The 10,920-nt window shown below is 45.8% G+C and overlaps 1 protein-coding gene across 1 annotated transcript; it reads right to left on the minus strand.

The window, feature by feature from the left end:
* Nucleotides 1-10: 10 nt before the first annotated feature.
* On the minus strand, nt 11-5,197 carry faah2b (fatty acid amide hydrolase 2b). Its single transcript, XM_028429089.1, has 11 exons — nt 4,792-5,197; nt 4,185-4,267; nt 3,963-4,099; nt 3,583-3,792; nt 3,301-3,420; nt 2,995-3,130; nt 2,551-2,668; nt 2,160-2,279; nt 974-1,085; nt 704-892; nt 11-622 (listed from the first exon to the last, which is right to left on the minus strand). The coding sequence occupies exons 1-11, from the start codon at nt 4,987-4,989 to the stop codon at nt 447-449; spliced, it is 1,599 nt and encodes a 532-aa protein (XP_028284890.1). The 5' UTR covers nt 4,990-5,197; the 3' UTR covers nt 11-446.
* Nucleotides 5,198-10,920: the final 5,723 nt, after the last annotated feature.

Genomic DNA, 10,920 nt, shown 5'->3' on the forward strand with positions numbered 1-10,920 from the left:
AGAAGAAAAAAAAGATTCTAACTTTTTATTAACTAAAATGAGTCGCAACACAAAGCAGGCATCACACTGACTAACTGCTGCAGCATTCACATTATCATGCAGCTGTGGTTCTTCAGTCTGTTTGCTGATGTCACCTATGACCTCATTAGACTCCATCTATCCTGATGACATGTACTAAAATCTTAAACGGCTTTTTAAAAAACACCCTTGTATGATAACGTGAATGCTTTCACTCGTTTGCAAAGCTTCTGCTCAACAGTCTGTTGTCGGAGCAACCGATAGAATCATGACGCACGCTGATTGGAATGATCTCATTAGTGCAAAAAAATCAATCTGTCCTGCTTTGAACATTCATTGGGCCGTGACTGTGTGAGCACTACAGCAGGCTGCAAGGCAAAACATACTGAAATCCTCAATCCAACCGAGCTGTAGTCAGGAGGTTTGGTTTATTTCGACCCAGGATCCCTCCAGCCGCCGAACGTCTTCTCCAAGTACAGAGCTACGGCAAGGGTCAGGTGGTCCTGCAGCTTCCCAGCACCGACCTGCACACCGAGAGGCAAACCCTCCTCGCCCAGACCCAGAGGACACTGAGTGACCGGCAGCCCGAGGATGTTTAATATACCTATGGATAGAGAAGAGGACACAAACACTGTTTTATTTCTGTGATCAGTGAAGAGGCCTGCGTCGTGCTGCGTTTACTGACCAGTGTAGCTGAAGTCGAAGGGTTTGAAGAGCGCGTGGTGGTGTTTGGGGGCAACTCGGGTGTATGACGGGTAGAGGAAAACACCATCGGTGCCCAGCAGCTCGTCCACCTGCTTTTGCAGCTTCTCCTTCTGCTGGATGGCGAAGGCTGAGGCTTTGGAGCTGCGGGCCGTTCCCAGCAGCGCCAGACCTGAACACATCATACACAGTTTGTATAAAAACGACAGACAATTGATGTAACATGTAAAGATTTGAATCTTTTGTCTCTTACCAATAGCAGCTATAGTGTGATCTGATTTTCCCACCATCCATTTTAGCAGCTCCCACAGAGGCCACACGGGTCGTCCTGGTTCCCCCATCAGCTCGGCGAATGGGAGAGGAGGCTACCAAAGTAAGATTGTAAACATGATTTACTTTGTGAAGACCATTGACAGTAAAAACTATGGACAGAGCTTCCGTGATGTCACCCGTTTGTTTCTGAAGAGCCGTTCTGAGGCTCGGTGGGAGGTTCCAGGACGTTGATGACCGCCGCCATGTTGGCAGCGTCACGTCCGCCAAAACTCCAAATATGGACAAAAAGGGGAAGCACGAGCCGGGGTTTAGGGGGGCGGGCGATCGTGGAAGCAGGAAACTCACGCTGTGATGCGTCAACTGTCTGTCACTCAAGCAGCAACGCCCATCATTATGCGTAATTTTAACAATACCATTGAAACGAGTGAGTTGTAAAAAAAAATACACTAGAAGAGAACCTATCATCTGAGACCAGAGTGGTTTTTTGTACCAGGCTGTAAACATGTTCATTTCTGCTGTGAAGTCGGCCATTTTAACATGGGAGTCTATGGGAAATTACTCGCTTTTGGAGCCAGCCCCCAGTGGTTGCGGCGTGAATTACAAGTTTTGACACTTCCGCATGGGCTTCAACTTTGAGCCCCGAAGGTTGCCGCTTGGTGAAGACATACAAAGCACAATGTTGACGACAGGAGTCAAGGTCATTTTTGTTCTTGCATGAATGGGAGCGATCGATGTGCAGGAGATCATCTCTGACCTCAACTCTGCCATGGCTTTGGTAATATAAGATTAACCAAAGGGCCGTGCAGCCCTCAGAGAGTGTGTGTGTGTGTGTGTGTGGATAGCAGCCACCTCAAGAACATGAATGTAATTCCAGTGAATGATGGAAACAAGCTGTCAAGACTGTGTGTGTGTGTGTGTGTGTTTGTGCTGGCAGCTAAACAGATTAGTGAACCATTTCTAGGCAGCAGACTACAATAGGTGCTGTGACTGAGGCTGCCTGTTTTCTTTTTCTGTCAAACGTGTCACAGCCTGTTTCCCTGCTGTCTTCTCGCATTTATCATCATCCACACAAACTGATCACAGACTCACTCTCAGCTGTAAAACCAGTCTCCTGGACAGACATGCAGTAAAGTGCAGCTCTGCTTCAGGTCATCGGGTGAACTTACTCTGCCCTCTTTGTCGGGTAGAACCATGAAGGTGTCCCAGATCTGGAAGGCATAGCGAAGCTCGGGGAAACGCACTTCTTGGACTTTGACTCCAAAGTCGGCCTCCAGGCGCTCCACGACCTGCACAACATCACATGAGGGTTTAAAAAAGTCCCCGTGGTAGATTAAAAATGAGTCTACAGAGGTCATGTGTGTCCACTGGAGTGTTGGCAGACACTTCCTCCAGCCACATAAACACCTTCTGAATGCATCTGGTTAGACCAACATGGCGGCTTGTGTGGAACTTTGTGAACTACTAAACCTAAACTAAGCCTTGTAACACTACAACAGGAAGTATGGTGGATTCTGTGCACACATCCTATTTATTTAAAAAAAAATAATTTCAACACACCTTCCGTTGAATGTCTATGAGCTCTTGGCTGACAGGGTATGTATAAACAGAGCCGCCATCATGAGGGATACTGAAGAACCGCAGCTTCTTCAGGTCGACTTTAGTGTTTAAACACAACCTGTGCACACATGAAGAAACATGTTAAGATTGAGAAGAATGTCAGATTGTTCGACGCATTGTAAACCAAAGGTCAGGGCTTGACAAACACCTCCAGGGCGTGCACCCTGATTATGGACCTGAAGGCAGGTCTGCCACTTAGTGAAAGGGTCATAGCAGGTAAATTGTTTATCGGTGCTCACAGACAGGTGAGCAAACATCACAGGAGGAGGTGAGGTAGAGGAATTTGAAAATGTTATTGCATGTGGCCCAGTGTCTTATCTGTTAAGTATAAATGGAAAGCAGCGCTTCTTTTATGCTAACTGTGTCCACTCCGTGAACTCTTACATGCGTGCTTTGGGTCCCGCCATGACCCTGAGCATGAGCGCCAGGTCTTCTGCGTAGCGGCACATGGGGCCGCTGCTGAGGTACTCCTCCTGTCTGCCAGAACACGGGGGGTACTGGTTCTCACAGGACACGATACCTGCAGAAAAAAAAAAACCCTCATTACACTGCGGTCTGACTGCGGCCACTTGGAGGCTACAGAAACAGATCCACTCATTTCCTTAGCCTGCTGTCCTGTTCAGGGTGCAGGGTGTGGCTTTAAATTCGGCAGTCGTTCATTTGTAAAGTACCAGGTGCCCAGTTTCTTACCTGGAGTGGTTTTATGGCCAAATATTCCGTTGAAAAAACAGGGCATGCGGATGCTGCCACCGATGTCTGAGCCCACGCCGATGACTGCACCTGCTGACGCCAGTATGCTGCCCTCCCCGCCTGAGCCCGCAGGAAGACATCGGTGAATGAATAGACAAACGTCTGTTACTTTCAAGGCCACCATCATCCATACACCCACATCACATGAGTCTCATCAGACGTCTAACAGCTCTGTAAACACATTCATTCAGCAGCCCTCACGTCATCCCCTCTGGTCCTGACCTGAGCTTCCTCCCGGTATCCTCTCCAGGTCGTACGGGTTGCACGTGATGCCGTAGAGGTTGTTGCTGGATTCCATCCACATGCACAGCTCGCTGATGTTGGTGACGCCCAGCGGGATGGCCCCCGCTCTCTTCAGCAGGGCCACCGGCGGAGCATCGACGGTGGCCACGACTCCCTGTCTGGACACCAGCCCTGTAGTGAAGGGCATGCCTGCAGGATAGAAGAAGTGTAAAACACCAGCTTCTATAAAGAGCTTTTCAAACAGGGTCTACCCCCCGTGGGTGTGGCTGGATGTATGGTAACAGTATCACATGTTGACTTTGTGCCGTGTGTAACCAAAGTAAAGAGCCACTAGGAGATATTAGATTTCTGTAAGTTACCCTGGAGTGCATAGGACTCTTTGACAGAGAGGGGGACTCCCAGTAAAGGCAGTCGGTCCTCCAACACCTCCTCTCCTCCAGTCTCCTCCTCGATTAGCTTATCCACCTGAGCTGCCTCCTGGAGGGCAGCGGCGAACCTGGTCCAAAAGGTCACAAACAATCAAACACGGAGCATATGTGTGCTACACAGGATCAGAGAAGGAGAGACCGTGCTGTTCTTGCCTGTCTTTAACAACAGCGTTCACAAAGGGGTTCACTTCCTGGATCCGGTCGATGTAAGCCTGCACCACCTCCACACTCGACACCTGCACAGAGAGAAGGAAACAAAGTGGGACTGCAGCCGAAGGAGTGAAACATTAAACTGTAGTCTGTGGATTTGTACATACACCCATTCTATAACACCCATGTAACATTATTAATAATCTATGAGTACTTCTAGCTGCACCATGATGACCAATAACAAGAGCCACACCACTAGTTGTTGTTATTTTAACAATGAAGTTGACAGCCTGTGTTGTTGACCTGTTTCTATTGTGGCTACAGAGGAGGCGCAGGTGTGTTGTTGTTCCACAGGTGTTTTGCTGGGAACAAAGGCAAAGATGCGGCTGATGTAACAATAATCAATCATTATGATTAAAAGCGTGTTACTGTGTAATAAACTGGTGCTGGCGCTCTGCTGTGGTTAGCTAACTCATCAGGTGACAGCAGCTAACTGCGCAATTTCACTGAATCTAATTATGAAAATAGTTCCGTAAGTAATGGCTGAAGCCGATAAGACGAGATAGGAAAAAGTCATCGATAGTTGTTTGTCCGGCGCACACACACACACCTCTTTCCGTCGGATCTTCTTGGCGAGCTGCGTCGCTGACAGGAGAAGCAGCGGGTCGCTGACGGGCGGCAGCTTCTTCCCAGCGGCGGCAGCAGCAGCGGGGCTCCGGGGGCAGAAGAACCTAAAGAGCATGAAAAAGACCCCCGTCACCGCGCCGAAGAGCCACACCTGAGCCTTGTCCAGGCGGCTCAGAGCCATGTTTGTACCGCGGTGAGAGGACGGAAGGTCAACGGCTGCTCGCCCGCTGTCAGCACCGCGGATCACCTAGCATCAGCGGCTGCACGGGAATCAAGCTAGCACAGGTTAGCAAGGACGAAGCCGAAACCGGAAGCTTTCAAATTAAAACCACCATTAATGTGCTTATTGTTTGCTTGCCGTTGCTAGGCAATGAAACTATTGTTCTTCACCCTCTTTCTTCTTCTTCTTCCTCTTCCTCTTCTTCTTCTTCTTCTTCTTCTTCTTTTTCTTCTTCTTCTTCTTCTTCTTCTTCTTCTTCTTCTTCTTCTTTTTTTTCTTCTTCTTCTTCTTCTTCTTCTTTTTCTTCTTCTTCTTCTTCTTCTTCTTCTTCTTCTTCTTCTTGTTGTTGTTCTTCTTCTTCTTCCGTACGTTTAGCGCAGTGTATCTTCAGCATACATTGACCGATTTCAGCCATTCAACCATCAAAATGTTCATCTCACAGAGGACATTCTGGGTCAACTTCAAGTTTTTTTCAAAAAAATTCGCAATTTCTTCGTCATTTTTAACATGGGAGTCTATGAGAGAGCCCTTCGACGAGGGTCATCTGCCAAATGTATCTCCTCCTCCTCCTACAAATTTCAAGCTACAGATTCCAGTTTAGTCTTAAAAGGCTCATTAGATGCTGCTCTATCAAACTTGTATTCAGAATTTTCTAATTCCAAATCGTTTCCGCGCGCCAGGCTCTCAAAGTTGGAGTGGTTTTTGGGGTCTCCGCTGCTGTTACCATGGTGACAGGCTGACTTTAAGCAATAAATCTGTCATATTGATCATCCTTCAGCTGTTTCTTTTTCATATCTTCATGATATTAAGATTTTCTACTTTTCAAAATAAGAGTTTCATCTTTTCAAATTCTTAACCGTGTTTCAGCAAATTAAATTCAGATTGCAGATTCTCCAGCGATTCAGAGCAATCCTTCACATCAGCGTTCAAAGCAATGCTTCAGTAAATGCTTTGTCTAGTTTCATTTTACAGTATTTATTTTTATGCTACTTCACTCATACATTTAGATGTAAATATGAAATAATTTAATACGCACTGTGAGATGTCTTCCATATTATTTTTCATAAAAAAATGTATTCAGATGCTTCCTACTTTATTTGCATTCAACTTAATAATTTTATATTATATAATACATTATTATTTCATTATATTTATGTGGTTTTACAACCACTGTTAAATCTATTTCTTTATTAAGTGAACTGCTGATGTAGGGTACTGACTTTTATTTTGGAAATCTTTACCGGAACATCTATAATCTATCCAGGATTACTTGTCGATGACCTCTGCCGGCCTCCAAGGTAACTACAGGTAAAGTTCAACTATGACTGTAGCTGCGCGTTAAACCGGTCATTGAACGGAATGCTTATTGATTACTTTAAACATTGATTACCAAGTAACTCAATTTAAAACTGTTAAATTTATGTTATTTATGGGATCATCAGTGCTGTCAGTGTACAGGGATCATGGTAAAATAATACTACATGTAATTTTAGTCCACCACATGTTGTTTTAATATTTTATTTTTACTTCAGGCCTGTGAAAGTAACATTTTGATTTGTTTGATTAATTTCTTTTGGTTGAATTAATCTTTTCTTTTTGCCTAAAACAGACACAACATGTCAAGTCATCAGCTCCTGCTGCTCACAGATGATTTTCAGTGAGATGACCCTCAGTCACCAGCAGAGGGCAGCATTGCTATAAAGGCAGCAGCCACTCTGTGATTCCTCATTAGACACACAGGGCACGTAAGAGAAGAAAAAAAAGCTGCCTCTGCAATGCAGGTCAGTGGGTTAGTGGAGAATCTATAGTGTGTGTCTGCTGCTGTGTCACACTGCAGCAGACACACACATGATGCGTTCACTGTTTGGTTCTGCTTCAGTTTGTTATACCAAAATGTAATAGGAAGATAACAGCCATAGGCAGGCCCCTAACAGAGGATGAGAGGAGGATGATGATGGGGCAGTATGGAACGCATCAGGGCCTTCGTCAACCAAGCTTAGATTGATTCTTATAATGTGACTATTGATTAAAAACAATGGTTAAAGTGAGATTTGAAGGACTCCCCTAGCAGTCTGGACGTTATCTTAACCAGCACCCATAGCAACAGTCTGTTGTTCAAATATAACAGATCACAGAATGCTGCGATCGACCAATCAGGATTAAGTATTAAACACAGCCACGTGATAACAGCTTATTGACTGTGATGATAACAGAAATGTAAAATCAATAGTGACCACAGACTGGCAGCAGCACCCTGCTCAGTTATTTATTGATCGGGACCTAATTTCACGGCCAGTTTTTTTGGGGATTAGGAGGCAGGATGAGCTCACTTCAAGAGGATGTTTAAAACACTTTAAAATGTTGCAACCGTTCGCACACCGACGTTAACCTGCAGCCTGTCGGCCCTCTATAACACACACACAGCTGTGGGGCAATAAATCAGTCACAGTATTTAACAAAAAGCTCCTCCCTGTCTAAAAACATTACATATCACAAGCCCAGCCGAGTGGAGAGAAACACCCAGACAACCTGATCACCTGCCAGGTGAAACCTGACGCTGTTGGGCATGTGGAGACAGGAGGGCGGCAGCAGTGTGTGTGTGTGTGTGTGTCCTGTTCACAAACTCTTTAACTGCCTGTTATTGTCAGGCGGTGTTTTGCAGAGTTAAACATGCACTCTGTGATGTTTTATGGGAACGTCTGTGAATGCAGGCCTCCGGGGCGAAGTGATCCGGGGTCACACTGAACAACAAGAGGAGCGCTTCAGGCGTCTTTGTATTGACTTCCATCTTCCTTCCTGTCTCTGTTGTCAGACCTGACATGTCATCTACCCACAGTTCGTTACTGTGACTCACGCACACACACACACACAGATATTTCATTTGACTTAATGAGATCACTCACACAGAGCCCCTCTGCTTCCAGTCGTCTCTGAGCGCGGACACTAATTTACTTTACTGTTGATTCTGAGCCGAGCACTTTGCTCTCATTCACTTTCCTGCACCTCGGCTCTGCCCTGGAGACCAATGCAGGCTGATGTGTGCGTCCCTCAGGGAGCCAGAGACGAAGAGTCTAAGTCTAAATTGTCCATCAGCGACCATTTTCATTAGTTAAAAGTATTCAGAGCGGATCCTAAAGCAGATGTTTGTTTTTGTTCTTTTTAATATCCTCCATTTTATTTCTGCAATTACTGATGTTTAAAATACATTTGACTGTGTTTTCCATCACTGGTCTGTTTTAACCATCACTGTGTTAACACTGTATTATGTGTTATATTCTATATGTGTTACAGCATCTTCCCCCACCAGCACTGCTCAGCTCCGTTCATCTGTTTGGCAGCAGCTTCTTATCCTGGACAGACGAGGACAAGGAGCCTGAAGTGGGATGGTGGGGGGGCGGGGGTGTTGCAGTGTCCCATGTGGCCCAGCCGCCCGGCCGCACATGAAACAGCTGGTGTGCTCTAAAAACCAATTATGAGGGCCCCTGGCCCCCCTGGCCCCCCGCCTGCTCCGCCTGTAGGAGCGAGCAGCAGGGACAGAGTGAGATTGTTAGCACCCACAGATGAGTCCTAATGAGTGGGGTCACCTCTGGGACGGTCCGATGGGACACACAGCGGGTCCACAATATGGATCTCAGTCCAGACCTGATGTGTGTAGGTGAAAATTGGAATTTCAGATGCAGGAGAGGTCCATGTTTGATGTTTTATTTACACTCAAGTCCTGTTTTTGAGAGGCCTTGTAGAGCGTATTGATTTTTAGAAAAATAATAATCAGTGTAAAAATATAGGAGCCGATCTGTCCCACGAAGAGAACCCGAACAGCACAGGTGTTGGATGCAGCAGGACTGTGGTATTGATTCGCTTCCTGCTGGCTTCATTAAAACACTTTTTTTTTTTTGTCTCTCATGAGACCAGAAAAAAAAATGGATTGATCCCGAGCCCCACTGCTGCATGCTATGTTCCTATAAGGGCTAAAGATGTTGGCGCTGAGCTAACGAGCTGCTGTTTTCGTATCGGAGAGCATTGTAGCTTAACTAAATTATATATTGACTTGTGTCTTTGATCAGGTTTATTGATGGCAGTCCACTATCCATTTATCAAGATGCAGTCACTTGACAGTTTATTTCTGGTGATGATGCTAATCGTCTAATGTAGCTTTGAGCAGAGAGCGGCAGTTTGTGTCGTTGTGTCAAAGTGGCGGAAGCTGCTGCCTGATGCGGCGCCGTGCTTCAAGCTAAATGTTCACCATCTAATTTAGTGATAAATCTGACAGCTTCCCTAAAATGGACTCCTTTAACCTTAGGATACAAACTTATCAATGGCCTCTTGTCAGTTTAGAGGAGAATTCTTATTGAATGGTATCAGTTTGTTGTTCCTTGTTTGTCCGTTTGTTTATCTGAAGTCAATAAAAAGTCATCAGCAGGTCGGCCGGGGTCACAGTATTACACCCACATGCTTGAATGCTTGCACACAATCCCCACAACATGCTCAGTGAAGCCACGACACACACACACAGCAGTCAGCATGATGAATAAGTGATCAGCAGCTAAATAATAAATTATACAGATTATTATCAGACACAGTGCTGTGACCTCAGGACAGATATGAAGCTCACACACACCTGCAGGTGAATGTGTTGGTGGTGTGTTGCTGCACAGAGAATGTGGCGGCGAGGTGTGAGATGGCTGCCGGCCGTATGACAGTTTTTTTTATTGCTTCGCCTACTTCAGGATGTTCACGATCAGCTGTGAAGGACATAAATATCTACTGCATTAGCTTCATCTACTGCAGCAGATCACATTTTGGAGTTCCAATATTTGAACCCTTGGACTTATTTGAACCCTCTTTTATATAAAACATCAGAAGATGAAGCGCTTTTTAAATAATCAAGCCGTTTCAGAGGCCAGTTTTTGAGAGAAGAGGTCCCACTCCTGTTTTATTTTACTATCACTGTCCGTATTTTATTTCCCATCAGGTTAATTTAGCTGCACTCAGCAGTTTATAGACCATCAGGTGACCCTTTAAGGCCCCGTTCACACTGGAGAAAGTCATTCCAGCTAGAGTAGGATTGTATCTGGATAGTCTTTAAGCTGGATACGTTCAGAGCTATTTTCAAATCTGGCTATCACACAAGCGTGTCCGCACTCAATCCTGCTTAATCCGGCTTGTTTGCGGTCCTCCAAACCACTAGGTGGCGCCTCGTAATATACAGAGTCTGTTAAGGCCGCGGTAGGACCACCTCTCGTAGGTGGATCTAGCCGGATTGAAATCAAACTAGATACAGCCGGGTTCGAGGTGTTCACACTTAGAAAAAAAACATCTGGATACATCTGGATGCGGCCCTAATCCCGCTTTAGCCAGATTTAGGTCCCGTTCACACTGGAGAAAGTCATTCCAGCTAGAGTAGGATTGAGCCCAGACAGCCTTTAAGCTGGATGTTTAGACCTATTTTCAAATCTGGCTAGCACACACTTGTGTCCGCACTCAATCCGGCTTCATCCAGCGTGTTTGCTGTCCTCCAAACCACTAGGTGGCGCCTCGTAATATACAGAGTCCGTTAAGGCCGCGGTAGGACCGCGTGTGCGCATGCGTCATGCGTTTTTTTTGTCCCGTGTCGCGCCCCGTGAACCGGAAGTAGCACATTGCTAGCCGGATTCGCTAGCACATTTGCGTTCACACCTGAGCCACATTTGAGCCAATCCAGCTAGATCCACTCACGAGAGAGAGAATTGAAATCAAACTGGATACAGCCGGATTTGAGGTGTTCACACAAAAAAACACCTGGATGCGGCCCGAATCCCACTTTAGCCAGATTTATTTCCCCAGTGTGAACGGGGTATAAGTCTGTCTCAATGTTCAAACTAGTTTAATAAACATCAGTTAATCTCAGTTTAT

This window comes from Parambassis ranga, chromosome 18 (assembly GCF_900634625.1).
Source record: "Parambassis ranga chromosome 18, fParRan2.1, whole genome shotgun sequence".
NCBI classification, from domain to species: Eukaryota; Metazoa; Chordata; class Actinopteri; family Ambassidae; genus Parambassis; species Parambassis ranga.